This window comes from Mustela lutreola, chromosome 5 (genome assembly GCF_030435805.1).
Source record: "Mustela lutreola isolate mMusLut2 chromosome 5, mMusLut2.pri, whole genome shotgun sequence".
NCBI lineage: Eukaryota > Metazoa > Chordata > Mammalia > Carnivora > Mustelidae > Mustela > Mustela lutreola.
In genome coordinates, this window is record NC_081294.1 from 95746703 (window position 1) to 95774606 (window position 27904).

General features: G+C 42.1%; 1 protein-coding gene and 1 long non-coding RNA gene across 13 annotated transcripts in view; one reads left to right on the top strand and one right to left on the bottom strand.

Annotated features, from left to right (window-relative positions):
• Window positions 1-27904, top strand: part of MAST4 (microtubule associated serine/threonine kinase family member 4) — a 551227-nt gene that overhangs the window by 357488 nt on the left and 165835 nt on the right. Inside the window, exon 1 of one of the 12 annotated variants that reach the window (XM_059175145.1) lies at window positions 26566-27028. The exons of 10 other annotated variants lie outside the window; for them this stretch is intronic. In XM_059175145.1, coding sequence (XP_059031128.1) covers window positions 26937-27028 — 92 coding nt within the window. In that variant the 5' untranslated portion in view covers window positions 26566-26936. Of the gene's footprint in view, window positions 1-26565; window positions 27029-27904 lie in introns of those variants that run through there. One more of the 12 variants, XM_059175148.1, reaches the window with a different exon arrangement.
• On the bottom strand, window positions 9804-26148 carry LOC131832302 (uncharacterized). Its single transcript, XR_009353982.1, has 3 exons — window positions 25914-26148; window positions 12202-12356; window positions 9804-9935 (listed from the first exon to the last, which is right to left on the bottom strand). It is a non-coding gene; the product is annotated as an uncharacterized LOC131832302 (long non-coding RNA).

The window sequence follows — 27904 nt, forward strand, 5'->3', positions numbered from 1 at the left end:
ATGGTGGCCCCGAAGAGATCAGAACCTAATCCCTGAAACCTGTCAATGTTATCTTAATGGAAAAAAGGTCTTTGCAGATGTGATTAATTTAAGGATTTTGAGATGAAGAGATTATGCTGGATTATCCCTGTGGGTCCTAAATCCAATCACAAGAATCCTTGTAAGAGTGAGGCAGAGGGATGTGCTACATGGAGAAGCTGGAAGAGGCAAGGAACAGATTTCCTCCCAGTGTCTCTGGAAGGAGCAGAGCCTGCTGATAGGTTGATTTGGGTCTAGTGGTACTGACTTCAGATTTCTGGCCTCTACAACTGTGAGAGAAGACATTTTCGTTGCTTTAAACCACAGACTTTGTGTTCATTCCTTATATCAGCCACAGGAACAAAATATAATGTTAAACTGTACATTCTTTTACTTCAGTCGTGACTCTCGAATGACCCTCTCAGAGCTGTGTGGTGAGGACTGTGACCTCGGTTTTGGTGAAGAAGTAGCCCAAGGACTAAGGGAGTCACGCCATGTGAATCCGCTTTGCCGATTCCTAGCTCAGCGCTGTTTTGACCCAGGTATTCTCCTCCTCCATGAAACGAGGGCCAGTGAGTGTGGTGAACAGTGCACACTGCTCATAAGTGTTCATAAGAGACAGACCTATGAGAGGCGGGACCCCAAGGGCATCCTCCCAGGAAGAGGACTAGCCCATTTCCCACAGTCCAGGGAACTCCTTTCCTCTTGAAGTAGCTGTTTTAAGTGGCTTCCAGATTTTGGATGCCCTGGAGCCGTGTGTGTCTCTGTGTCTGTGTTTGCGTGGCAGTGAGAATCCCTCCCTCTCTAGTTGACTGTCAGCCCCATCGCATGGAGCCGTGGTCTCTGTGGTTTCCAGGGGCTGGTAGGCCAGGAGGCAGTGGGGTCTGTGTTAGACTCTAGGAGACTGCACGGAAAACCATGTAATGAAGTACAGTTCCGGTCCTCTGGGGCCCCTACCCCCTCCTGGAAGACACCTGCTGGGGTTCACTCTTTCTCCCTTAGGAGCTATTAAAAATCTCCAGCCACAGGCACACACTCTAGGTATCATCACCTGTACCGCTACTCCCCCGAATTTACCCCAATGAGGAGGATTCACGTCCCCTGATGCTTTCAGTCATTTTGCTTCTGAGAGCCAGATGTGGTGCTGGGGGAGATGAAAGTCCGTGGGATTCAGACAAGGAAACAGCTTGACCGAAGTGTGATAGCAATAATAGGGCAGTGTGCTCCCGTGCTGCTCCCTCCTCAATTAGGAGAACACAGTGTTGTATTCAATACAGGGCACTCTGTAGGCTCACCCAGGATCCAGGGTGTGGAAGAGAATCCCTGGAACCTGTGGCATCTTACAGGAGGATCTCAACAGTTAGCATCCCCACGACATAGATCTGGGTGTCTTTTATGCAGTGATTATAATGGGCTTTGGTTTATCCTGTCTGTACCTACCAACTCTGTAGAACTTACAGCATTATCTGGTTCATATGGGCTTCGTGGTTCGCTCAGTGTGAAGCACAGTATGGATAACTGAACATTCGTTTGATTCTTTCAATGGCCACTGACCACCTTCCTCCGCTCCTTTGCATCTGTATCCTTATATCCATGATGGAAGGTATAAAAGGAGCTAAATTTTGTAAACAGCACAGAGACCAGCAGCCTGAGAGCTTGAACAGGCTGCAGCACTATGTGGCATTGGATGATACGTGGGGTTAGCCTCAGGGATCTGAGATGGACAGCTTCATCTTTATGACTCTGGGATTCCTTTTTAATGTGAGGCATTTTGTAGATCACCCACATGATCCCTGGATTGAACATATCTCTTGAAAGAGAAAAGACAGAAAGCAGAGAGTGACTGCAGATTCCAGAACATTTAAAATTGTCTAATTTATTGATCACAGCAAGAGCTGTAGGCATTTGCGGGGGGAAATGTGCCTCTATGCGTGGCTTTGTTTATTCCGGCTCTCGGCAGTGTCTGGACTCCGACACCTCATGACAGCTTCATGAACAGAGTCTCTGTTCTTCACCTTCCTGACCCATCAGGTCATACTCTGAGCTTACACTGGCCTTGTGTCTTTCCAAAGGGGGGAAAAAGATGATAAATCACCAGACCTACAGGAATAAGTAAGATTCCATGTGATGCTATATTCTTCTGTGAAAATAGCACTGAAGAAATCTGAGAGAAAATCCAATTTATTGTGTTTTCAGTGTTTGCCTAATTAGGTATATTTCAGTGGCATTTTGATACAATGGCAGTGACTACTGAGGAATTGAACTTGGCGCTTGGAACTCTGTTTCTCCTGTCTCCTAAAGCATTTTCATTTCTATTTTCTACTTCTTTGGAGCTTCAGGGTAGATTTTATTTTCCAGTTTGAATCTGTTGTGTAGCGCTGCTATGAAGTCACACATCAATTTTTATATTGCTTGCTTATTTTGAGGCACTGTTTTATTCTGTGTTTAAGTTTGTAAGTTTGGTTATAAATGAACATGAGTGAAGATACACTTTGGAATTATTGTGTTCCTTTTAGCATAGTGTTAAAATCAAAAATAATCATTTCAGTAAACTAAAATAAACTCTTCTGTTTTCCCCTTCCCTCCAAAAAGGATAATTTCTTAAGAGCTTCCACAGTTGGGTGGCAGTGGGCGAGTTAGAATAATGAGAGTAAGGTTTACTCAGTGAAGGCAAAAACCTAAAATGTACCCACTCTGGTTTATTCTGTGTTTTAAAAATCAGTCCTTAGGAATCATCTCAAAACTATTTATAAGTTGTAGCATATCCAGTAGTTGGCAAAGAACCACCTATGTTTGCTATACTAATATGGAAGAAGATGCCAAGAAGAGATGTTCCACTTTTCTTGGAGCTTATTTTGGTTTTTAGTAACAATAACACCAAAATACCTGAAAAAATAAAAAAAGGTTTTGTTACAAAGGCCACCTAATTGGTGCAGCTGGGGGATTTAGGACTATAGGAGGAGGATGTGAACTAGACTGACTATGAAGGTTGGTGAGGGACTATGGGAGAGGAGAGGAAGGTAGGTCTTGAGGCATGAACATGCAAGTAGGAATGGAAGGAATGGTGGAGACACACATGGTCAAGGGTGAGGAATTAACCAGCTTGTCAGAGAGGTTGAGTAAGACTAGACTTCGCATAGAAGGGATTTCCTAGGAAGGAGAGGTGGGGAGCCAACTGTGGACTGTCTCACATGCCAGCTTACAAACCTTGCATTTTATTTTTTTAAGTGTGAGATGTGTCTGAGGTTTTTAACCAAAATATTGGTCTGATGAACTTGGTAGTTTGGTGAGATTTCTGCCCGTGGCATGAATAGGGTAGATGAAGCACAGTGCGGGAAAGGGAAAACACAGAGTAGACCAGAAGGACAGCCTTGAAAAGGGGAAGGAAGAAGGCAGAAGGTGTTAGGAAAGAGGAGTCGGTAGGCCTTGTGGAAGGATGGAAGCGTCATATAGATCAGAGGAATTGTGTTGTCTCAGAAAAAGGGAAGTTAGAAGAAAAACCCATTTTCAAGAGAGTAATTTCATTTTAGCCATATTTATAATGTGATGTCTGAATATGATACTGAAACAGCCAAGTGGAAACATCAAGCATGCTGCTGGAGATGGATCCCAGAGCTGGGAAGCGTTGCCAGGACTTCTTGCATGATGTGGGTGAAGGTGTGGGTGGTATCATCAGACACCAAGAATGCTTTCCAACTGCGGGTGGTGAGGCAGATGCCGTGCAGAATGCACTGCGCTCGTTGTTCCCGTGGTTGGGTCTACACTTGGGGCAAAAAACAGTGAATAGTTCCCAGTTCAGGGAACAGTAATTAGCCCTGGGAAGGCAAGTTGAGTGGCAGCTTAGAACTGAGGTATCTTCAGTCCAGTTAACTGTGGACTAAGCCTGCATTTGGAGATTTGAAGATACCGGAATCATTTGTAGTTCCAGTTTGGGCATATAGCCTCTTGCTCTCTTAGAAATGCCCCCAGAAACTGGGCAGAAGAGCTCCTCCTGCTTTTGATGCTGGTAAGGAGCCTGAGGAATTCTAACTGTAACCAAGGTCTTTGTTTTACTTGTGGAGATGAACTGCAGCCCATTGTTTTTTGTTTTTTTTTTTTCTCAAGAAAGAACAGAATTATCCTAAAGAAAAAATAGCACTGGACTCAGATCCCCAAGCTCCATGCAGTGGACTGTGGGAGGGATCATTTGGCCATAAAAACCTGAAAGGCAGAATTTTTACAAATGGCTGCCTTTTCCGTGTACCTCATAATATAGTACAGCGTGTGACTTTGAATAGCTTTGCCTATTTTTAAGCCTCCTAGCATGAAATGCTTGGAAAATGTTACCTCGAATGGCTGAATATATTGATCTCATGAATGAATTTAATCTCAATGCTTTTTTATTCATTGGAAATTATCGGCTCAAAGTAGAAATTTCCACTTTGGAAAACATTTGACGATAAGTCAGCTGCTCATTTCTGTGCTCTAGGGATGGCTAGCGAGAGACGCTTCATTCTGACTACTCTTCTGTAAGACGGACTCCGACCTCCATGCAGGGAAGGATTTTGAGGATCTGTGAGAGGCTTAGTGACTAGAAACTATAGTCAATCAGCAGTACTTTCTGTGGGCAGCACCTGTGCCATCAACTTGCCACTGGAAACTGTGTCCCTCTACTGGCTAGTTGCATTGAATTTATTTTGACAGAAATTGTCCAGAAGCTTTAGATATTAAAAAAAAAAAAAAAAAAAAAGCCATTCTAGTTTGTTGTACCTCAAGAGCACGCATTCTATCACCCAGTACTATAAATTGATAAACTGATTTGGGTGTTGAGGGATAAGGAAGGCTAGGGCCAAGCTTATTTTGCGCCATTTAATTTTGGGATTTCATTTTTACAAGAGACTCTCTGACCCACTTTGATTCTGAGGGCTGTGCAGTGTTATTGCTTCTGGAGGAAGATTAAATACTCGGCGTCTCTGCCAAGCTCAGTTCGGCTCAGTAATTGTGAAGTGCCATCCAGTTCAGGGGCACTTCTCACATATACATGCTAATTGGTTCCTCATAAAAACCCAAGAAGGTCATTTTTCCTGTTTGTTTATTTGACCTTTATCCCGGTTTCAGGCAGCCCCAAATGATTTGAGGCCTCCACTTGGTGGGAATAGGTAGGATAGGTAGAGTTACTCGGTGGTGTTACTCCCATGGTATAAATGAGAAAATGAGAATTTACAGAGATTAATTTACAGAGTCTCACCAATGAGAAAGCAGTAAGGTCAGGACCCCCTTTCTCTTGGTAGAGAAAAGCCCTGGGGCTTTGCAGCCTGAAACAGGTGGAATGTTCTTTTTCCTTTACCATCTCTGGCCTTGTCCCATTTTGAACTGTTGCATCTGTCTGTCTGTCTGTCTGTGTGTCCATGTTCGTGTTCACCTTGAACCTCTCCATGTATCTTTACTTAACGAGGCTGAATTTGATCTTAGTAAAGGTTTGGTGAATTTTCTTACTTGGAGGGTCACTCAGAGATGTAGTTGAGGGATAGGAATGTGTCTGGACACTGTTAACCTGCATAGATAGGTAGGGAAGTTATGTCACAAAAGAGTGTTTAGAATGACAGAAAATTTCTTATTTATCTCAGCATGTATATCTGAAGTCATCATGATAGTCTATTGGAATCTCCTGTTGGTTGTCAGGGAGAACTAGCAAGTCCTAAAAATATGACATCAATAAAAAATCACTTAGAGAGCTGACATTGGAAACAAAACTCATGTTCCTCTTGAGAATGTTGCATTGCAGCTGAAGCCCAAACCCTGGGCTATCTTGGCTTCATTCCAGCGTCTTGCTTTGACAGCCTTTTGTTCCCCCCTAGCTGATATTTTGGCGGTACATATCAGCCCATCAGTTAACGTGCTTTCCCTCCTGTAGGATCTGATTTGACTAGTTACGTTTGCTTCTATTTTCTCCCTCATTAAAGTGCCTATCTGCAGTTCGTTTAAGGGAGCCTGCGACCAGCGCTGGAGTGTGGTGCCCTTCTGCGGATGATTCACTGGCCCAACCACAGAGGCCTCGTTGTCTAGTTAGATCTAGTTTTAATACTGATCTAAAGTACATTAAACTATGTAATGAGGAAGGCTGCACCATTCACCAGAGAATTTGAGATTTTCTTGGGCACATAGCATTTATATAGCATTTTTATTTAAGGAGTTCAGTGGTGACGTTGCTTTGTGTATCTGACTTCATTTCACAGGGGTAGCTACATAGTTTAGAGTTCTGTCCCTTTGCTGCCAGTGAGCTTTCCTTCTGAGCATCTGTGTGTAGCTTCTCGGTTACAAGGCTGTGAAATGTCACTAGTGGATAGTTTGAGTTTGGTGGCAACATTTGTGGTTGAGACCCTGAGTGAAGTCACCATGGAGGTTTTATTCTGGAAGCCTTAGCTGATGTCACTCACTTTTGTAGTGCTTCTTCTCCATGATAACAGATGGACACCGGTTAGCTTTGTTCCAGAAATTTGAATATGACTCGGGATCCGAGCATTCTCAATTTTGACAGAAGCTGGGATTTGGGATGCTGATTTAAAGGTGAAAAGACTATCATTTACTTCAGTGTATCTAGCCCTCCCTGTGAGATGGTGTACCCTGCCATTTGTGAGGGACATATGGCTTTGTCATTTGCTTTAAGGGACTTGGGATGAGTTATATAGGATCTCTGGGTCCCAGTTTCCTCGTCTGTTTAATGGGAAAGTTCACACACATATCTTTGCATGTTGATGATGATTGACTTCAAGGCACAGAGAAGGTGATGAGTCAACAGTAGCTGTCAAGCTGAGGAGGGGCAGGTGGGCTTGGATTTACTGTGTTATGTTGTAACAGCAGGAGGTCTGGCAGAAGACCTTCTGTGAAGTCTTCTTAAAGGTAGGGATCCTGGAGAAGTACAGTGATGCAACTTACGACATCAGCTGATGGGCACAGGGTGTAGACTATCAGTAACTCTAAAAAGAAAGCAGAGAAATGCTTTGAGTATTTCTTCTGAGCAATGCTTCTCAAAGTGTTTTGGCCAGAAAATGTTCAGGGTGACACAGGGAGACTCAGGCATTGTGTCTGACCTCCATTCACACAACGCTCACTCATTCTGAGCGTCAGCTACTGGTGAGGCTGTGTTCTAGAGTCTGAGGACAGAGGTCTCTGCTGTCATGAAGATTACATCCTAGTGGGGTAGGGGATGGGAGGAAAGAGGAACTACCCTAAAACAAGCCAGGAAAACCCTGGAGGGTAACAAGTGTTTTGCAGTGAAATTCAGCAGGATGGTCTGATGGTTTCTTTTTCTCTGAGGGAGCGACATGCAAGCTGGACTTAAATGAGCGGAAGATACCAGCCATGAGAAAAACAAAGCAGAGGCATTCCAAGGGGAAAGACAAGCAGGGCAAGAGCAGCCTAGAGAAGAGCCACGTGGGCAAGGAGAGAGCATGTGGACAAGATGGTGTGATGTGATGGGAGATGGGCAGAACCTGGTGTGAAAGACTTAAAGGGTCAGATTTGCTTTTCCCTAAGCCTGAGGGGGAAGTACTTGAGACTTTGAGATAAGAGAATAATGTGAAATTGATCTGCTTTTTAAAAAAAGATATATTTATTTATTAGAGAATGAGTGGGAGGGGCAGAGGAAGAGGGATAGAGAATCTCAAGCAGACTCTGTGCTGAGCTTGGAGCCTAGCATGGGGCTCGATCCCATGACCCTGAGATCAGGACCTCAGTAGAAACCAAGAGCTGGACCCTTAACCAACTATGCCACCCAGGTGCCCCTGATTTGTGGTTGTTAAAGTTTCCTCTGGCTGTTGTGTGGTGGGTGGATTGCCCTCAGTTTTGTGGTTGAGGGAGTAGTCCAGAATGAGAGATAGGGGAGGCCTGGACTAGGGGATTTGGAAAGAAGTGGTTAGATTCTGGCTGCTCTGAAGGGAAAATGCATAGGACTTATGAGGGAATGAGTTGGAAGGAAGGGGTTTGAGGCAAAGAACAAAATCAAGATGAGTTTCTAGATTGTTGGCTAGAGTAACAGAGTAGATGGTAGGTCTATTTCCCAAGGTGGGGAAGGCTTGGAGAGGAACAGCTTGTGCCAGAAAATCATGAGTTTGGTTTTGTTCATGTCAAGTTGGAGAGGCCTCTGTGATACCCATGTGGACTCTGGAATTCCCCAGGAAGGTTAGGCCCAGAGAAGCAGATTTAGGGCCTGACATAAGGTCATGGGACAGGATGAAATTAACTGGTGGGAAGTGGCCCTGGGGTAGGTGTCTGAGATTCTGCAGATCCAGATGTGAACTGGGGAGCTGCAGGTCAGGTGACCAGGGATCGGACGAGGAAGGGACGAATGGCTTCACAGAAGTGAGATCACAGAGTTTCCAGCAGGGAAACTCTCAAGAATATTCCCCTTGAGAGTGATGCTGAGGTCAGTGCTTCCCTGGGTACAGGCCGTGGAGTTCAGGGGTCTGTGGTGAGGAGAGCGATGCGTGGCAGGTAAACAGCACATACCAGAAGAGACACAAGACAAAGGACAAAGACCCGTGATACCAGCCACATGGGGCTCTTGATTGCCCTTCTGGGAAATTTGGGGCTCTTGCTCATTGTGTGACATATGAGAACTCTCTGTTTTGATACCTCCCATTGCCAAATCAGGTTTATCTTTAGTGAAGCCTTATGTGAGCAGTAGGCCTTGTGTGACTTAATGACTTAGATTTTGTCTTCCTTCAGCCCACAGCTTACGTGCACATGTCTGTGTAGATGGTAAAGGCCTTTATGGTACCTATGACAGGAGGCTAGGCTTGGAGGAGGGATAAGATGTGGGAGGCAGAATAAGCATGTGGAAGATGGGGAGGGAGCTAGAGACAAGCTGAGTTAGAGAGAAAATGAGCAGTGTATTTAACATGCTGGTGAAAAGTCTAGTACGTAGTCCAGTAACACGGACACTCAGGTTTCACTTATGACTTGGGCCCCACCTACTTCTAACAAAGATTTGAAACCACGGACACATAGATAGATACACATCGTAGAACCACTCATTCATCCTACAAACGTGTATTGATTGCCAGGAATGACCCCACAGAAAAGGCTGGGCTACCACGATGGATGACCCATGACCTTCCCTCAGGGAAGACAGACAAGAAAACAGTTAACTGTAATACAATAACAGACAAGGGGAGAGAGGATTAATTCTGTCTGATTCAATTTCAATGGGGAGCTCCCAGAGGAGATGCTATTTGGCTGTAGAAGGATGAAAAGACGTCAATCAGGAAGAGAAGAGGAGCTAGCAGGAAGCCAGTCCTGGGCAAAGGCCATGGCAGGAATCGCTCAGGAGCAATGTTGTGGTTATGAGGGAGTCATGGTTCCTGGGGAGCCCAGTGGTAGGCGGTGGAAGGCAAATGTTCAGTGCTGAGGCTCGAGAGGGTGGCTGAGCCCAAGCTGAGCTTCATTTTTGCAGGTAGAGCAGTTCTGGGGTTTGGTTTCATTTCATTAAAGAATAAATTACCAGTCATCTGAAATGCCTTTTGGCTTAAAAATGCAAAGTTTTTCAATTTAAATTTTATTTAATGTAAAGTAATCTCTACAGCCAACATGGGGCTCGAACTCATGACCTCAAGATGAAGCAAGAGTTGAATGCTCCCCCGACTGAGCTGGTCGGGTGCCCCAAAATATAAAGTTGGTGGTTTGTTTATTTTTTTAACTTTTTATTTTCAGTTGACTTAATTTTTCATAGAGCACATTTAGTTTCATAGTGAGGGGACGGAACAGAGATTTCCTATATGCCCCATCCCTGACCACACATACACATATGCTCCTAATCAGTGTTCACCACCGCAGTGGCACTTTGGTTCCTGTGGGTGAGCCTACACTGACACAGGTTGGTCACTTGACATCCATAGTTTGTGTGAGGATTCACTCTTGGAGTTGTATGTTCTGTGAGTCTGCACGAAAGTACAGTGACAGATAACCGTCAGGATGGTATACAGAGTATTTTCACTGCCCCATAACTCCCGTTCACTGCCTATTCATCCCTTTTCTGCATTCCTTGGCAACCACTGATCTATTTACTGACTCCATAGTTGGGCCTTCTCTACAACGTCATTTAGTTTGGATCACACCATATGTAGCCTTCTCAGATTAGCTTCTTTGATTTAGCCATATGCACTTAAGGTTCATCCACGTCTTTTCTCGGCTTAATAGCTAATTTCTTTGTAATCCTGAGTAATATTCCCTTGTCTGGTTGGAGCACAGTTTGCTTATCTGTTCCCCTACTGAAGGACATCTCGATTGCTCCCAAGTTTTGGCGGTGATGAACAAAGCTGCTCTAAACATCTACATGCAGGTGTTTGTGAGGATGTAAATTTTCAGCTCCTTTGGGTAAATTCCAAGGAGGGCGCCTGCTGGATGTTTCGTTTTGTAAGGATCATAGGCCTCTAAACAGAGAAATAACTGACCTTCATTAGGGAAAGCAAATTTGTAAACGGGCCTATCAGTTTTTCACCCTGCTCATATCTATCTAGTCTTGTTGCTCCCAATGCCGAGAGAAGATCAGTCCTTAGATGAACTGACAGCTCATCAAATAGAAATGCTGAACACCTATATTCTTCCTTCTCCCACACTGTGTTTTATTGCACACAAATACGCATGTGTATACTATTATACACCTCTCGGTATCTTAAGCGAGCATGAGATTATGTAGATTTATTAGATTCGTCATGGTACTTTATGTGCTAGAGAAAATATTTCTTGAGGTTTGTGTATGTAAGAGCATGAAAAAAAATACGCTTTCTAATGGGTGTATTTTAGATCAGAGGTTTTTAAAAGTCAAATGTGTGTATATGGCTTCTGTAAAAGAAAAAACAGGAGAGCTTTGTTTTAGGAATATCTTCTGTGTCTTGTAGGTGACTTTTTATTTATTTATTTATTTATTTATTTATTTTGCTTTCTAACATGAATTTATAAATGAAAAATGAGCCCCTTTTGCCGTGTTTTTGGTGTAACCTTCCTTCTTCCACACACAGCCCAGAGTGGATGCTGATGAATCATGTGCAGTGGGGTTTTAGAATCAGAACGTTTCAGAAGAGCTGGGTGTCTGAGTGTCTGAAACGGCTTAGAACATAAACGGCTAAGAAGTAATTTCAGCACTCTTAAGGAAAATCCGGTTGCCTTTGTTATATATTCCTCATGTAACACAACTGTAATGAAAGATGTCTTCTCCTTTTTTTTCTTTTTTTCTTTTTTTCCTGTCTCCCCATATGCATGCGAAGTTAATGGTTTAAGGAAAATTCTCCAAGCCCAACAGATCATGTCAAATATTTGGTTTGGTAGGATTAATATTTCACTGCAAAGCGACAGTGGGAGCGGTGTCCTAGTTTTGGGGATGATTATGTAAAGTAATGAGCCTCATCTGTTAAAAAACTTAGAGAAGGAGAAAGCTATTTATCATGTGGACTACACTGGCTGTACTTAGAGGACACTGAAGTAGGTATTAAATACTTATGGTGGGGTTACATTTAATTAAAATTGTTCTTTTTGTGATGTTAAGGTTAATAATTATGATACTGTGCAAATGTCTAATATTTATTTTTTTAAAAAAGCCTCAGTGGTTTGTTATTCTGTATCTTACTCCCCACTGGCTCAAAATTGGCTTTTCACTTTACCATCCTCTGAATTATTTCCATTACAACACATCTCAAGAATTATACTTGGCTGGGACAGTTGTAATTTTGTATCTCAGCCACTAGAGGGAAGTGACTCTATTATTTGTTCTGGGTAGAGGTCTTTAATCTCTGTGATTCTGTTCCCCTTCATTGACCCTTAAACAAGATGGGGTTATCCTTACCATTGGGACCACCCCTGCCCCTATTCCTAAGAAGAAACTGTGGGAAGGAAAAGAAAGAACTAAGGACATTGATCTAGAGGACTTGGTTTGTCTTGATGTCTCCCCCAAATATGGGGTCTGTCCATTTCTTCAAGACAGCTCCCTGTGGATGAGCAGCTTTGCTGGGGAAAATGAGGGGTTCTTTCAGATGCACTTCATCTGCTGGTTGTGAGGTAACAGTAGCTTGATTAATACTTTTTAAATGCCAGGCAGTGCTCTCAGCATTAAAAACAACGAGCATAATCCTAGCAACAGTCATATGAGGTAAGTATAATTCTAATTTTGCAGAATCAGACACTAAGGCACTTAGAGGTTGAATAACTTACCCAACATCCCATAACTACTAAGTACTGATGCTGTGATCACAAGCCGGGCAATGGCTCCAGTCCATGTTGTCAGCCGCTCTGTGGCACTGCCACCCCATATACACCCCACGTTCTGTGCATAAGGGGACATTCATGGAACTATGACCAATTTGAGTCTGTAAAGGGGAAGATATTTTAGTTCAAAACAAAACAAAAGGAAAGCCACAAAAGCAAAATTTTTACCATATTTTGTAGCATTATCCATGAAAACATATATTATTTTTACATTTTAACCTACCGGGAATCAGGGTGTTGGCTCACAGCTTTCTTAAAGAAAACAAGATATTTGTCTGAAAACATAACATCAACTCTGTTAACCATTAAATTTAACAATCACAAAAATGAAACTTTTGGAGACAGTTTCTATTTTAGATCTTTTCATCTCATAAGAATTCCCAAGTATGTGTGATGATTGCTTAGAAATGCAGCAAACAGAAAATACTCACACCATGTTTCACAGGAGAAAAGGCTTAATGTGAGATGCAGAAATGTTTGACACTATGTCAGATGGGGCTTGGAAAGGTAAGATCCCTAGAACCTTGACATTTAAAAATTGTTCCTGAATTTTGCCTCTTTTCAATTCTCGGAAGCACCTTTAAACCATCTCTGTCTTTCCTCACACTTTCTTGTGCATCATTTGCTTGGGGCTATTTATTTTTCTGTAAGGAAGTCAGTTATTTTTATTAAAAAAAAAATCTGTAACAGTAAGAACATTTGGGGAGAAAATTTGTCTTCAGAGTGATTTTGTCCAGTCCTTGATAAGTTAAAGTTCTCACTGTCCCATAGAAGTATGTGGTGACCCAGAATTATTCAAGCAAATTGAGCCGAGTCTGTGGTATTTGGAAATGGAGGCACAGCAGCAATTCCATGTATGGGTCTAGCCAAAAGCTATATTGACACACAAGGTGTAGCTGTGTGAAAAATGTTATTTTATATGGTAAATTGTTACTGTTTTCCCCCACTGACATTTTGAAGCCAACTCTTCTGAGGAAAGAAATGTAGTTGCAGATAAATAACAACATGCAATTAAATAAATATTCACACTAGGCAAAGTTGTTTCAACCAAGGAAGAAGGAAATACTTTTTCTAGAATAAGTAAAACATGATCAATATTTTCTGTTGTAACAGGAAAGAATTTTTAGACTATCTTAAATCCCTTTTTAAAATGATACAGAGAGGCAGGCAGAGAGAGAGAGAGGGAAGCAGGCTCCCTGCTGAGCAGAGAGCCCGATGCGGGACTTGATCCCAGGACCCTGGAATCTTGACCTGAGCCGAAGGCAGCGGCTTAACCCACTGAGCCACCCAGGCGCCCCCTTTTTTTTTTTTTTAAAGATTTTATTTATTTATTTGACAGAGAGAGATCACAAGTAGGCAGAGAGGCAGGCAGAGAGAGAGAAGAGGAAGAAGGCTCCCTGCTGAGCAGAGAGCCCGATGTGGGACTCGATCCCGGGACCCCGAGATCATGACCTGAGCCACCCAGGTGCCCCTGAAATGCTGGTTCTTTGGATGAAAAGTAAAAATAAGGGGCACCTGGGTGGCTCAGTGGGTTAAAGCCTCTGCCTTTGGCTCAGGTCATGACCGCAGGGTCCTGGGATCAAGCCCCACATGGGGTTCTCTGCTAAGCGGGGAGCCTGCCTCCCCCCTCTCTTTGCCTGCCTCTCTGCCTACTTGTGATCTCTTTGTAAAATAAATAAACAAAATCTTCAAAAAAAAAAAGAAAAAGAAAAAGAAGCATGATTTGAAATTGTGTCAGTGAAAGATTCTAAGACATGACTCTGAAATACAGGACCTTAAATTCCAACTCTACTCAAAGAAGCAGTTATGCCCTAATTTACTCCTAAGTAGTAAGCTGGATAGAAGAGGTATGTTACAGATTCTAGGCATGACATTTTCCCCACACTTAGTGTGCATCTATGAAAGATGGCTGTCTGGGTTTCTAGACATGCTCTGGTCTGTTCATTTGTTTATTGTTTTCCACCTGTTCTTTTGTTTGCTTCCCTTAGAAGCAGCTCATTGAAAAAAAAAAAATTCGTAATTTATATCATGACTTATATTTATGAAACACTACAAAGACTTCTTTTCCCCTTACCCTCCAAAATTGTCTTTGTTTGTATACATACATTAACGGATGGGCTTAACCCATAGACCATATGTTGACTGATGGATATTAGATCCAGCCAGAACTTCCATTGCCTGTTTTATGTTTTGTAAGCACCCCCTAAAATGTCCTTTGTAATTTGGGAGACCAGAGCTCTGCAGTCATGTAAGTTAAACGCAGTAGGCTTTGCTCCCCATTAAAGCTGACAATAACAAATAATGTGTTGTTTTTAGGTGTCCTGCAGATACCTGGCAGCTCACTGAAGCAAACCTCTTCCCATTTCTGGGACAGAATCACTGAATCAATTTTTCTGAGCCATGAACTCCACAGTAATGTTTTTAAAGCCATGGTACTAGGCACTAACAAAGGGTAAATAAAAGAAATGATTCTTTTGAAGGCGAGAGGAAGGGCTTTGATGTTGTCACCATGCCATCCAAAATGCTCATTAATGATTATGTTTATCTTTGAGCCCCCCCAGCAGTTTATTGTCCACTATTTTTGAACAAGTGAAGTTGTCCCTCCCTGAGTGTCCACCAGAGACAGCCTGGGCCCTACTACCTTTTCTGTGTGTTTTCCATCAAGCAGTGTTGTTTGCAGGGAGCTGGAAGATGAGTTTGCATGAAAGCAGTTTGATGTGATAATGAAGCAAGTTACCTACAGACCAGGAAATACTGTTAACATATATGATGTGCTTTGATATATATTAAAACACAAATAACAGAAATGAAAGAGTAAAATAAATCACTTAGGATGAATTCTTTCCAGTTTCCCATGATACATACAAATCCTTTCAAGTTTGCATATGTGCTTTGTGAGATGGGAATCATACCATAGTAAGGCTACTTCTGAAATACTTTTTTCCATGTAATGTATTATTATTCTATTATATAATTTGTGATGATCATTTCTGGTGGCTGCATAATTAGTAAGTAAGCCATCAACCTTTGTCATGTGTGTGAAAAGTCATACAGTAGTATCCGCATCAGGGCCTGATAACCCTCTCACTGCAGGGTTTTACAGCTTCACTTCTATTTTTCTCTAGTGAAGAGGGGTGGGGAGTTGACTTAGAGGCCATTGCTCTCGAGGAGCCCATCTCCAGATTCAGATTGACGTCACTCACTAAACACGCTCCTACAGTCATGAGTGGACTCTGCCGTCCTCCTCATACCTTTCTCTAAAACTTTTAATTCCCTTTCGTATATAAACCCTGCCAGATAGTAAGATCTTCAACATTATCAATAAAAATGTTAATTTGTAGGGACACATGGGTGGTTCAGTTGGTTCAGCATCCAACTCTTGATTATTGGCTCAGGCTGTGATCTCAGGGTCATAGGATCAAGCCCTGGGTCAGGCTGCTCCCTGAGTGTGGTGCTTGCTTGGGATCCTCTCTGTCCCTCTCCTTCCGCCCCTCCCCCATGCTGTCCCTAAAAACAAAACAAAACAAAAAAAGATTAATTCTTAGACCCCTAGATGGGATTGGTTGACTGTGGTATACAAGCAAGATCAAGATGTAGAAATAGGCATTTGCCAAAGGGGAGGAGAGGTGCTAGGAGAAGTAACAGATCAGCTGTGTCCGTTCCTCCCTGAATGGCTGGGAGAGTTTTGCTGAAGAGGTTGACATACCAGAGCTCAGAGCCTGGGACTCTGAGGTGGTGGCCAACAGGTTGCAGACCTTGAACACTCTGGCCTTGGTACTCAAAATTGTCATCTGTTCACTGCAGTGGGCGAGGAGGGTGTGCGGAGGCGGGGGCACACATGTTGATCCTGTCCCCAGGAGGGTTGAGTTTCCAGCCTTGGAAAAATGTCACTCTGCATTTTTAGTTATCTTTTCAGAGGCAGCAGGGTAACACTTGACTTAAGCCATACTTGTGATGGATTATAAAAGCTAATAGTGTTTTTTTGGTTCATTTCTTAATGAGCCATTAAAATCTGCCTAAAAATCAGTCTTAAATTTTCATTGTTCTTTTTATTAATAATCATGAAGGTTGTCCTTAATGACAGTGCTTTAAAAGAAAAGCCATCCAACCAATTGACAAAAGGCAATAACAGGTGTGTGTGTGTTTTTTAAATCTTACAGTATCCATGAAGTCTGCTGGGTATCTCTGATGTACTTAGAGACCTACACAGATGAATAGAAACTATCCTTGTACTCAGAGTGCTTAAAGCCTTGTGGAGAATTGGACCTGTAGACAACTGTGCTCTAGGAAAATGCTCTAAAAGAGGCATGTATATGTATAAAGTTCATTCGAGATCCAGAAGGGAAACCTCTTATGTCTTCAAGAGAAGGTCAGACTGACTTAGCTGGGGAGGTGACCTTTCATCTCTCACTTGAAAGATGAGCAGAAGTTTTCCAGGCAGAGGAGATGGAAATTCTAGGAACTGGGAACAGTATGTGCAAAGGCAATGAGGCAGTGAGGTATGGAGCAGCTCCTGTGTCTGGGGAGCTGAAAGTAATTCACTTTTTCTGACAAGTACATACTTTTTTTTATTATTGGAGCATAAACCACAAAGGGACATGTGTCAAAGTATGAGGCAAAAGCAGTAAGGCTCTGTATTTATAAAGTATTCCATTTAAAGAGGTTTTGTTTTTTCCTACGAAGAACCTCTCAAACTCTAATGTGCAGAAGACCCCCACCCCCCTGGCCACTTAGGTGGAATGCAGATTCCTGGGCTTCATGCCCAGAAATCCTCAGTCCGTGGGTGTGGAGAAGCCTCCGCAAATCTGCACGCCAGCAATTCAGTGATGGTGGGACAGAAACAGTTCTTGAAGGAATATTGCTAGAATAGTGCGGGAACCACTGAATTTTCTTTCAGGGGAGAGAGGAAGGGTCAAACGCCGTGCACACATTAGTGCCGGTGGTTTTGGAGGAACAGTTTGGAGTGGGGAGCAGGAGGACATTTTATGAATCCCAGCAAGAGATAATGGAGGCCTTGACCAGACAGCCCCATACAACGTGAAAATCTGTGTTGTTGTTGTTTTTTTAACTTTATGGATGGTGAGAACTTCATTGACTTTTCTCTCAATTTCTTATGTTCCCAACTAGTGTATTTTTGTTACATTTAAGTCAGTTTTTTTCTACTCTCTTGAGTTTTCTATTTCTGCGGTGTATGTGTCATCTGGTCTGGCCTTGACTTCCTTTTGTCATTGGTGTATTAGCATTCTTTATAATTCTGCATGTGCTTCATGAGCTGAAAGCCACCTGTGGAGATCACTCATCTATCACCCAACTGCCCCTATATTGGATGACATGATTGACTGTTGCTATAGCTCTTAAACCTGGAATAATTGCTTTTTGAAAGTTTTTTTTTTGGTAACTGTTAACTTTAATATTGGTATCTTCTGTGATGTGTCTTACAATACATTGGTTCAAAGAATGTTTCTTTGGTTGGTACCAGAAACTTGGTCTGTGCCTTTCAGTCCTCATAATCCAGCTAAGTAAAAACAGTAAAATCTAAATTATCTAGCAACATGGGAAATAACAAGTTTGTGTTTGCTGGGGAGAGGGGAGAGGTAATCCCAAATTACAGATAATATAATATTTTGAAGTTAAGAACATCTTTTTTTTACTGCATACTAGTTGGCCAATATTAAAATGGAGCTTGCTTTATCAAAAGTAAATGATTTGGGGGGTGCCTGGGTGGCTCAGGCAGTTAAGCGTCTGCCTTCAGCTCAGGTCATGATCCCAGGGTCCTGGGCTGAAGCCCTCCATTGGGCTCCCTGTTCAGTGAAGAACTGCTTCTCCCTCTGCCCATCTTCCCCACCCCCCTACTTGTACTCTCTCTGTCTCTTTCAAATAAATAAAATCTTTTTAAAAAAAGTAAATGTTCTGAGCAATGAAAGAAGAAAGTCTTCATGTACAGCACAATGAAATAATTCTGGAATTCAGAATTGGTCACATAAAATGCACAGCCTGACCAGTCTACAAATAACAACATATATATATTCAACCCAAAACACAGCCGTGTATGGATTTATAACCCAGTCAGTTTTGAAAATACCCATTTGCCCAGTTGCCATAGACAGGTAAGGATTTATGTGTAGAAGCAGTTATTTTTCATTTTTATATTCTGAAATTCCCGGGAGTAGGAAAGACTTCATTTTTAAAGCAATGTTAGTATTTCTAAGGTTTTTAGAGCTTTTACATTTGCATTTTATTTTGTCAAAAGATGCTAATCCAGTTTTATGAAAATGTCTAGTAAAGGCACATCATTTAAAGTTTGTAAACTTCACAGTAATTTAAAATTCGCAGGAACATGAAATTTCAGGTCATGGTAAAATGACTGTCAGATACATGGCTTCTGGGATTGGAGGTTTTTTTTTTCCCTAATTAAAAATAATAGGATTCGCTGTAAAAAAGAATACACACACACACACACACACACACACGTATGTATAAAGGAATAAAATCAACCATAACTCCACACTTACAGATGGCCATGAAAAATACTTTGTTTAGTTCACTTTTTTGTTCATATACTTTCATGTCTATTATAAGCAAGTTATATCCTAACTGCTCCATTTTGTTTTTAAACACATTTCAGGAGCGTTTCCCATTATGTATACTTTACAAACGTGGTCTTGGTTTCCTATGGCTACTGCAACAAATTATGACAAACTATAATGGTTTCAAACAACATATATTTATTCTCCTAGAGTTCTAATGGCCAGAAGTCTGAAATCAATCTTACTGGGCTAAAATCAAGGTGTCTGCAGGGCTGAGCTCCCTCCAGAAACAGTAAGGTAGAATATGTTTTCTGGACTTTCCCAGCTTCTTTCATGAGCTGAATTCCGCGCATTCCTTTCATTCCTTCGTCCATCCTCAAAGCCAGCAGCCTAGCATCCTGCTTGTGTCACTGTGCCTTCTTATACAGTCGAATCTCCCTCTGTGTCCCTCTTTTGAAGACACTACATTTAGGGCCCACCTTCATAATTTATGAAAATCTCTCCATTTCAAGACCCTTAATTTAATCACATCTTCAAAATTCCTCTTGACATATTAAGTAACATATCACAGGCTCCAGGGATTAGAATCTGGATATCACTGGAATCTATTTTTCTGTTCTTATTGGTTTCATAGTATTTTATTTTATGGCTCTTTTGGTATTTATTAGCATTTGCCCTAATAAAGTTACATTTGTTAACATGTTGTACCATTAGTTTTTGTCACCGTGCTGTGCTTTTATAAGGAATTCTGAGATTAATTTCCATATGCATAAATGTTTATGTATGCAGTTGGCTGTATTTGTGTAAGTTCCAAGATGTCAGTTATGGTTAAAATGTCTATTTGTATGTGTGTATTATATGTATACATATGTAGCAGACATGTACATTTATGTGTGTATGTCTGTGTATAGGTGATATATGTGTCAGGGGTGTGTGTGTGTGGGCATGTGTGTGTGTTTTTGTTCTCCAAATAGCTTTCCCAGTAGTTAGTAGAGAGAACTTACATTTTCATGCTCTCACACCACTGATGGTCTTTTTTTTTTTCAACTTTGCCACTTAAACAGGTAAAAATATTTAATTGATGCTTTGACTGCATTTCTACAAGAATAGTTAGACTGAACACTTTTCATTCTAAACATTAATTATTCTGTGAATTAGTGTTTCTTTAAAAATCTTTGTTGGGGGGCACCTGGGTGGCTCAGTGGGTTAAAGCCTCTGCCTTTGGCTTGGGTCATGATCTCAAGGTCCTGGGATCGAGCCCCACATCAGGCTCTCAGCTCAGTGGGGAGTCTGCTTCCTCCTCTCTCTCTGCCTGCCTCTCTGCCTACTTGTGATCTCTGTCTATCAAATAAATAAATAAAATCTTTAAAAAAAAATAAATAAAAATCTTTGTTGGTAATGAAAATGACCTAACTTACTAGAGGCTTGCCTGAGAACTCCTTAGCTAAAATATTTTGTGTCTTCCCTAAAATAATAGTCTCTGATTTGTGGAATAATGTAAATCAACTTGCTTACTTGACTGAAATTCTTACTGTTAGCAGAAGCACATTGTTTTAAACCTCAGTCTATATATACTCCCTATGTGGTACTTAGATGGAAACCTTACCTCTTATTTTAGTGGCACAATTTTCCTTAACTTTAGATGTCTGACCTGGAAAAATATTCAAGAAAAGGAGAACTGATAAATTAACTTTAATCTTACATTACAGACAGGTCTTAGTGTCGGCTACCAAAGGGCTAAATATAACTACCCTGACCCACTTAAACCAAATTGACACTTGTGATAATTGCACTGTAATTCATGCTCAGGAACCGCAGAAGAAATGATGAACCTTAGACCCAGGCTTCTGGATCAAGAAACTCCATGTCCTTGAAGTTAATTCCAGATTGAGAGACTAATGCAATGATTACGATCTGGGGGTCACTGTTACAAGCAAAAAGCAGTTAGTATTTCATATAAACGAATTATATGCATGTATATGTGTACATACATAAAACTATGCGCAGTCTCTATTTTCTGAGATTTTGAAATCTGAGACAATAGACCTGCGTAATAGGTACAGCAATGGAGTCATGAAATTTAGGAGGACTAGATCAAAAAAAGCTTTTTAAAACAAACTGAGTCTCCAAAATGTACAAATGTACAAAATTTAATGTACAAACTGAGTCTCCAAAATGTCAGGATTCTATACCTGACTTTGCTGTCAAGTATCATTTTAACCCTGAGCAAATCTTTTTTCCTCTCCTCCCTTCTCTCAACATTCATCCAAATGGTTGTATTAAGGATTGAAAGATGAAGAGGAAAGAGCCCTTCCCTCAAGGGGCTCTTATTCTGGTGGGGATTGAGCTGCAAACAGATTTTGATTTTGATACTGTGGGAGAACATTTTCCCTACAGAAGTTCTCAGGAGCAGAGGCCAGTAGAGGGATACTCAACAGCAGGGATAGGGAACCTCAAAGGAAGGCTGCCTAGAACAAGTGGCAAGAAGTTCGGTCTTAAAGACAGGAGTTAGCCTTCCCATTTGTGAAATGAGGAGTCTGATCTCCAAGCCATGTTCTCCGCTCCCAAATTGGGTTGCTTAGCTCTGTTCGAACTATGACTCTGTGTCACTTATTGGCGGATCTTGTAGACAGCTGGTTTAGAATGGAGTGACACAGTCATCTCTGGTTCCCTGTCATCTCCTATAGGATGACCCTTGCAGCAGCCCCATAAGGGTGATAGACCTTTTCTGTCCACTTCCTGTCACAGGGGTAGAGCTCTGTCAGCCTGACTGTGCAGCTTCTCCCAGGACCTTCGCTTGCTGGTAAGGCAGAGGGCAGAGAGGTAGGGTGACGTGCTTGTAAACAGTGATCGTGCAACCCAGCCCGGTCCTGTATGCTGGACTGTTGTCACGCATGTTCTACTCCACTTTTCTGTCCTACCCATCAAGGAGTCACCAGTGTGGGGGATAAGTACTCCATGGTCTGTATTCATCTGTTCTCTCCTCTTGGGTTTTTTTTTAAAGTCACTGGTTATTTGCTACATTTCTGAGCCAATGATTCTCCTAGAGTCCAAGAAGTACCTGAGGACAATGTTATGTTCTCTTCCCATTCTAGTTAGTCTCCACCCTGCCCGTTGCGCTCTCGGGTCTTATCCTTAAGCCAGCCCTTGGAATCTCGCAGTTCTGCTCAACCTGTTAAGAAATAGAAATCAGTCTAATTGTGTTTCTGTTTTATCTTCTCACTCTATAAACGTGAATCTGCCTTGTGATATTGTTTAATATTTTTTCATATTCCAAGGATGATGTAACCTCCTTATTATCCATCTCCTGTTACTGGGCATTCACATTTCTCCCTACATGATAAGTTTCATTTATCTCTTTTATCTTCTTTCAGAGTTTAGTAATGTGAGCAAAAAAAAAAAAAAAAAAAACAGTTTAATAACACTAGTAGAGTTTTCTTTCAACCTAATCCACTTTGATGCAACTTTCTTCACATCTCTAGCTCAGCCTTTAAGCTTTATTTCTTAATATGTGCTATGATTACAAGGATGGCTTATTGAGGTGAGTCAGTTTGCTGCTCACACTTCTGCCCTTCAGTTTGCAAGGCAGCATTTAGAAGGTGAACAAGGCAGACCTGTACATATGGACAGTATTAGGGAAGTAGTCACTTCAAGGTGCTCTAAAAACGGGGTTGGATGAAAATCAGAGTTAGTTTATAGCACAATCCCCAGAGGAGGCCAAGATTAGGTAGAATATATTAGGAACTCGGTATCAACACCACTTTTCTTGGTGTCTTCTCCTTGGAATGGCCTTGTAGCCAGAGTGTCAGTGCAGGGAGCTGACGGATTCCCGGGCTGCACACCTGCGTTAGAGAGCTTAGTCTCCCATGGTGTTGAAGTTCAAGGAAGGCTCCAGGGATTATTATCTGCTGTTCTGTGGAGGATGGGAGGAAACCCTATTGAGTGGGCATGGGGCAGAGGGTACCAAGTGGATAGGAGAGTTCAAGTAGGTGAAAGAACATGGGACTTCTTTGTATATAGGAGGGAGGTGAACAATGAAGAATTTGACCCATTCTTAACTACTCATTTCATTCTAAGCCAGCATTTCAGTATCGTGAGAAGCTTATTTTCCTTTGTCATTCACCTTTCTTATAAAAACAATGGCTCATAATATCATCTGATTAAATGAGTGAGCATTCCGGATCACAAAGCTTGTCCATTACTGTGTAGGCTCAGTTATTGTGCAATAAGTAGAAAATCTTGAATATCTGTATATTGACTTAGACCAGTTATAGTCTTAAGAATTTCCATTAATTTCAATTTCCTCTTAGTTTAGTAGCCAGTTTCACTGTATTTGCAACCAAACTATAGCTGTAGCCCATATAATTATTTCTCTGTAGGAAAATGTCAGTAGTTCTGACAATTTTAATTCTTGTGTTTGCTAACTGCATTAGCTTCTGAATCATAGGTTCCCAAATCAAGTCAAACAGGTTAGAAGACAAGTTACACTTGAGTGTCACACCTACTCTTATCTTAAATGAATGTGGGAATGTATCAGCCACTTTCACTGTGTTAAGTAGTTCATTTCTGGCCCCTCATGTACTTTACCTATTTTTATTTTTTTCATTTTGGATACAACCCCAATTTTCCCAAGCCACCTAAGTGCAAAACACATGTTTAAGTATACGTAGTTTAAAAAAAAAAAATGTGTTTTTACCCATCCCTTTGAAAATCTGCAGGATGGATTACCCAGTATGTACAGAGTGGAGGCTGTAATGACATCTGCTCCCAGACCAGGATATGTATCATTCAATCAAAAGAAGAAAAAATGTTTTATGTACTCATTTACCCATTTTAGTTATCATTGTTAATGGGTATTGCCCCAATAAAAGGGCTTTTCCAGAAGAAACAGAATATAGGATTTGGGAGCTAGAGTCATTAGTTCTTGGAACCATCCAGAACTTGAATTCTTTGCACTGCATCTCCTTCAAGTTACCTCTACTCAGACACTTTTAGTAGGGCCTATCAGCCCTTTTCATCTTTGGATCTGAAGGCTCTTCCACATAATAGTTATTTCAGTATTCAAAGATCACTGTCAAGCTTCCCAAATTTTCTCTTTCTGCCCTTGGAACACAGTTTCTTCACCATGTGATGCAGATAGCACACTTTCATGTCTCCTTTCACCTTCTGAGGGTCCTTCTCGGGGAGGTCTCTACGATGTAATTTTCCTTCTTAAACTCGAGTACCTATTAACTCGGCACACAAAATTCCCTGGGCTTACCTTTGGGGATGCAGGTAGTGGGCGGGATACAGAGAGGGTTTCTCTTAGTTTTGGTTGCGACGTGAGGAATTACAGGACTTTTGTTTTCAGTTACAGAGTGTAGATAAAAATTAGTCAATGGGAGAAATTCTTTAGAAATTAAAACTATGTTCATGGGATTCATAAGAAGTTAAGATTCTTTGACAAAAGTCAGTTGACCTGCTAAGACCGATAATTTTAGGGCAATTTGAGGGAAGCTCAAGTATCTGAAGCATCTCCATTCAAAAGTATTTACTCACTGCTTAGATAAATCGGGAACTGTCAGATCTTGGAAACAGAGAAATCAGTAAAACATGACCACAGCCTTGAGGAACTTACAGACTAGTAGGGAAGACAGCAGTAAACAGTTTATTTACACCTCAGTGGAGGCATATTCTGGCCACCATGAAAGTAGAGGACACGGTGTGCAGTGTCCTCTGCTCTATTCCTACACCCCTCAGCATTGCATTCTTTTAACTTCTGTGTACTGCTGACATTATGTGCAGTTGTTCTCAGCACTGCTTATAGGGGCTTATATATGTCATCTCACTTATGTATGTTGATCTCTTAAAAGTTTGTCCTATCATGTGCCCCCCCAAAATGGGGAAATGGACAGAGATTAAGTGACTTGTCTTAATTCATAGTTAAATATTGGATCCAGAATTCAGACCCAAGTTTTTTGCTCTTCACCAATGCTCTGCGCTCCCTTTCTCAGAGGGAGGCTTTATTTAAGGCAGTAGTGGTTCTCAGCCAGGGGGTGATTTTGCCCACTAAGAAATACTTGGCAATGTCTGTAGACATATTTGATTGTCAAAACTGGCATCTAATGGGTAGAGGTCAGGCGTGCTGCTAAAGGTCCTCCAATGTACAAGACAACCCCCAGAACAAAGAATTATGCACCCTCACATGTCCAAGGAATGAGGTTGACAAACAGCGCTGGAACATGGGTAGTACTGTCTTTCTATCAGCCTTTAAAAAATACCTTTTTAAGAACTTAAAAAAAAGGGGGGGGTGGAGGAGAGATGGCTTAGTATGGAACAAAACATACTGAAAAACAAGTTCCTTAGTGTCTGGTGAAGTATATTTTGGCACTTGTTAAATTGAGGAAAAATTGCCGCTTTTGTCTTAGTAGATACCAAGGATCCGAGGAGGCTCAGTGAGAATTTCAGGAGGTAATGTGTAATAAGGACTTGTAAAATAATGATGATCAGAAATTCCTAGAGTCCTTGGGGTGAAAATATTTAGGGAGTCCTAAGAATTAGAGAGGATCCCAAAGTACACTTCTGTTCTTTGTTTACCCCTCCCTTTGTCAGCTGACCTCCCCTCCACTTTCTTATTTCTGTAAGCAAGTTTGTTTCCAGTATTTAGTAGGTGAACTAAACCATTTCTTATGAGTCTTTTTTTTTTTTTTTTATTAAACTCTTGTGAAATTTAGTAGCTATAATGCCAGATTTAAGGCAGGTAATTTAAATTCTAATTTTTTTTTTCCTTCATAGACTTTCACACAAGCATTTGTCAGTTTGGGAAGTTATTTGAATTCCATGCCTTTCTCCAAGATGAACGACAGAAACATGGATTCAACCTTGCCTTTCACTCCCTCAAGTCCGAACACACGTGGAAGGGAAATAATCGAGCATTTGTTAAATAAATGCCAAGTAGTGTCTTCGCAGGTAGTAGCTCCCCATTCCCTGGCGGTGTCTGCCCGTCCACGAAGCCAAACAGGTGTGCCTGTCGTAATTCATCAAATGAATGTAAACTCATAAATATAGTTGACTGAGGTTTTTGGGCGAGTGTGGCATCACATCGGCGTGCTTTTCCTGCAAACGGCGTCCGGGTAAAGAGTAATTACTCACTTCCTAGGAGTGTTTTCGTGGTGATCCATTCTGCCGTGAATCACAGACCAACCTTCAGGTATGCGCCACGCTCGCCTCCCCGGGTGCTGGCCGCGGCTGGATTTGTTTACTTATTTGGGGGGGAATGATCCATCTGGGGCCGCGAGCTGGGGGCGCGGGGCGCGGCGCGCGCGGGGGCAGAGGATGCTGGGGTCGGGGCTGCTCCGGGGCTCGCGCACCGGAGCCCCCACCTCCCACCCCCGCCGGCCCCCTTTCCCAGGAGGCCCCGCTCCCGGGGGAGTGTCTGCGGGGTGGGGAGCCTCCTCCCCTCCGCAACCAGCGCCCGGCCGCCGGGGGCCGCACAAAGGTGTCCTGTTCTAGTCCGCCTATAGGCCAGTTTTGTAAAAGTGCCTGTAAGTTTCCTTTTTTTTTATTTTTCTTTTGCAAAGGGGGAGAAGAGGCGCTTTTTGTATTTCAGTTCTTTTCCTTGTATGTAGATACCAAAAGGAAACTCGGCACTGGGCATGTTCGGATGTTGAATGGTTTGCTGATAAGCAACAGCCTCCCGGAACCAGAGACTTAAAATAGTCATCCCGCCCCCCCCCCACAACACCCCCCCGCAGGAGCTGCAAATGGTATCTGCCAAACAGATGACAAAGTACCTTGGACGGAATCACACACAGACAGCATTTTGTGCAGAACGCACGGCCCCACTCTTGTAATTACTGTTTATAGCTGCCCAGGGCCGGCCAGGAGAGGGCAAACCCAGGAGGAAATAAGTTTCCTGAACCTGGGAGAAATGGCTGTGCGTTAATTAAAGGCTAGGACGGGTACTTTTCAGACGGGCTCCAAGTTCTTGAGATCACAGTTCACAGCACGTTTCCTCTGGAGGGAGCGAGTAGATAATTGGGATATTTTTCTTCTTCTTCTTCTTCTTTTTTTTTTTTTTTTGTCTTTTATTTTATTTTATTTTTCCATTTTACCGTCCCCTCCCTGGTTTGGTCTTATGGCCTTGAACCCGCAGTGAATTGAAGAGAGAAAGAAATGGATATGTCTGACCCCAATTTTTGGACTGTGCTCTCAAACTTTACTTTGCCTCATTTGAGGAGTGGGAACAGGCTTCGGCGAACACAAAGGTAAAAAACAACAACGCGGCGATACTTTGCCTGGAGAGGGAACGTGTTGGCTTTGGCGGCAGCCACGCTGCCCAAGCCCCTTAGCAGCTGGGGTTTTGTTTCCTGGGCGACAGTTCGAAAAGTTTCTCCCCTGCCAGGGGGGCCCTGTTTCAGGTGTTCTGTCTGTCTTCCTCGCCGATTTCCTGCGGAATCCTACTTGCCAGTGCTTTTCCAGTTGTTCTTTTGAAATGTGGGTGAGAAGGGCGTGAGTAGAGTGAGTGGAGGGGGGAGTGAAAGGGAGGAGGAGAGATACTTTGTCTGTCTCTGATCTGATCAGATCCATCCCTTTCCCTCACTCAGGCACTGGAGGCTTCTGCTTCCCTTTGTAGAGCCTTTCAGATGTTCCTTCCTATTAAATATTTGACCTTTATAAGATGCAGATGTGCAATGAAAAGATAGCTCCAGTTAGCCTGTTTCGTATTGTCTGCTTAAAAGAGACAGGTCTGCATACCTTTTACTTTTTTTTTTTTTTTTTTTTTTTTACTGGTTTGCTGACATTTATTCCTAATACAGGCTGGCCTTTTCATTTTTTAAAGGTATTTGACAGAATAGGTGGAGGACAAGAGAATTTTAAAATCTGGTTGAAGCTGGTGGCAGAAGTGAAAGGCAGTTCAGAGTTAGCTGCTGACACTCAGATTGAGAGAATTGGATTTTGAAGGGGAATGTTTCTCTTCTCTCCCCATTGTGTCCAGCACAGAAAGGTGGCATTATGGTGGTTTTAGAGGGGCCTGCCTTCTGAGTTGCCTAACCCTAGGTTCTTCGTTTTTCTTTGCAACTTGACTCTTACGTCCCCACGAGCACGTTTAAGAGCAATGGTGTGCTCACATAAACAGGATA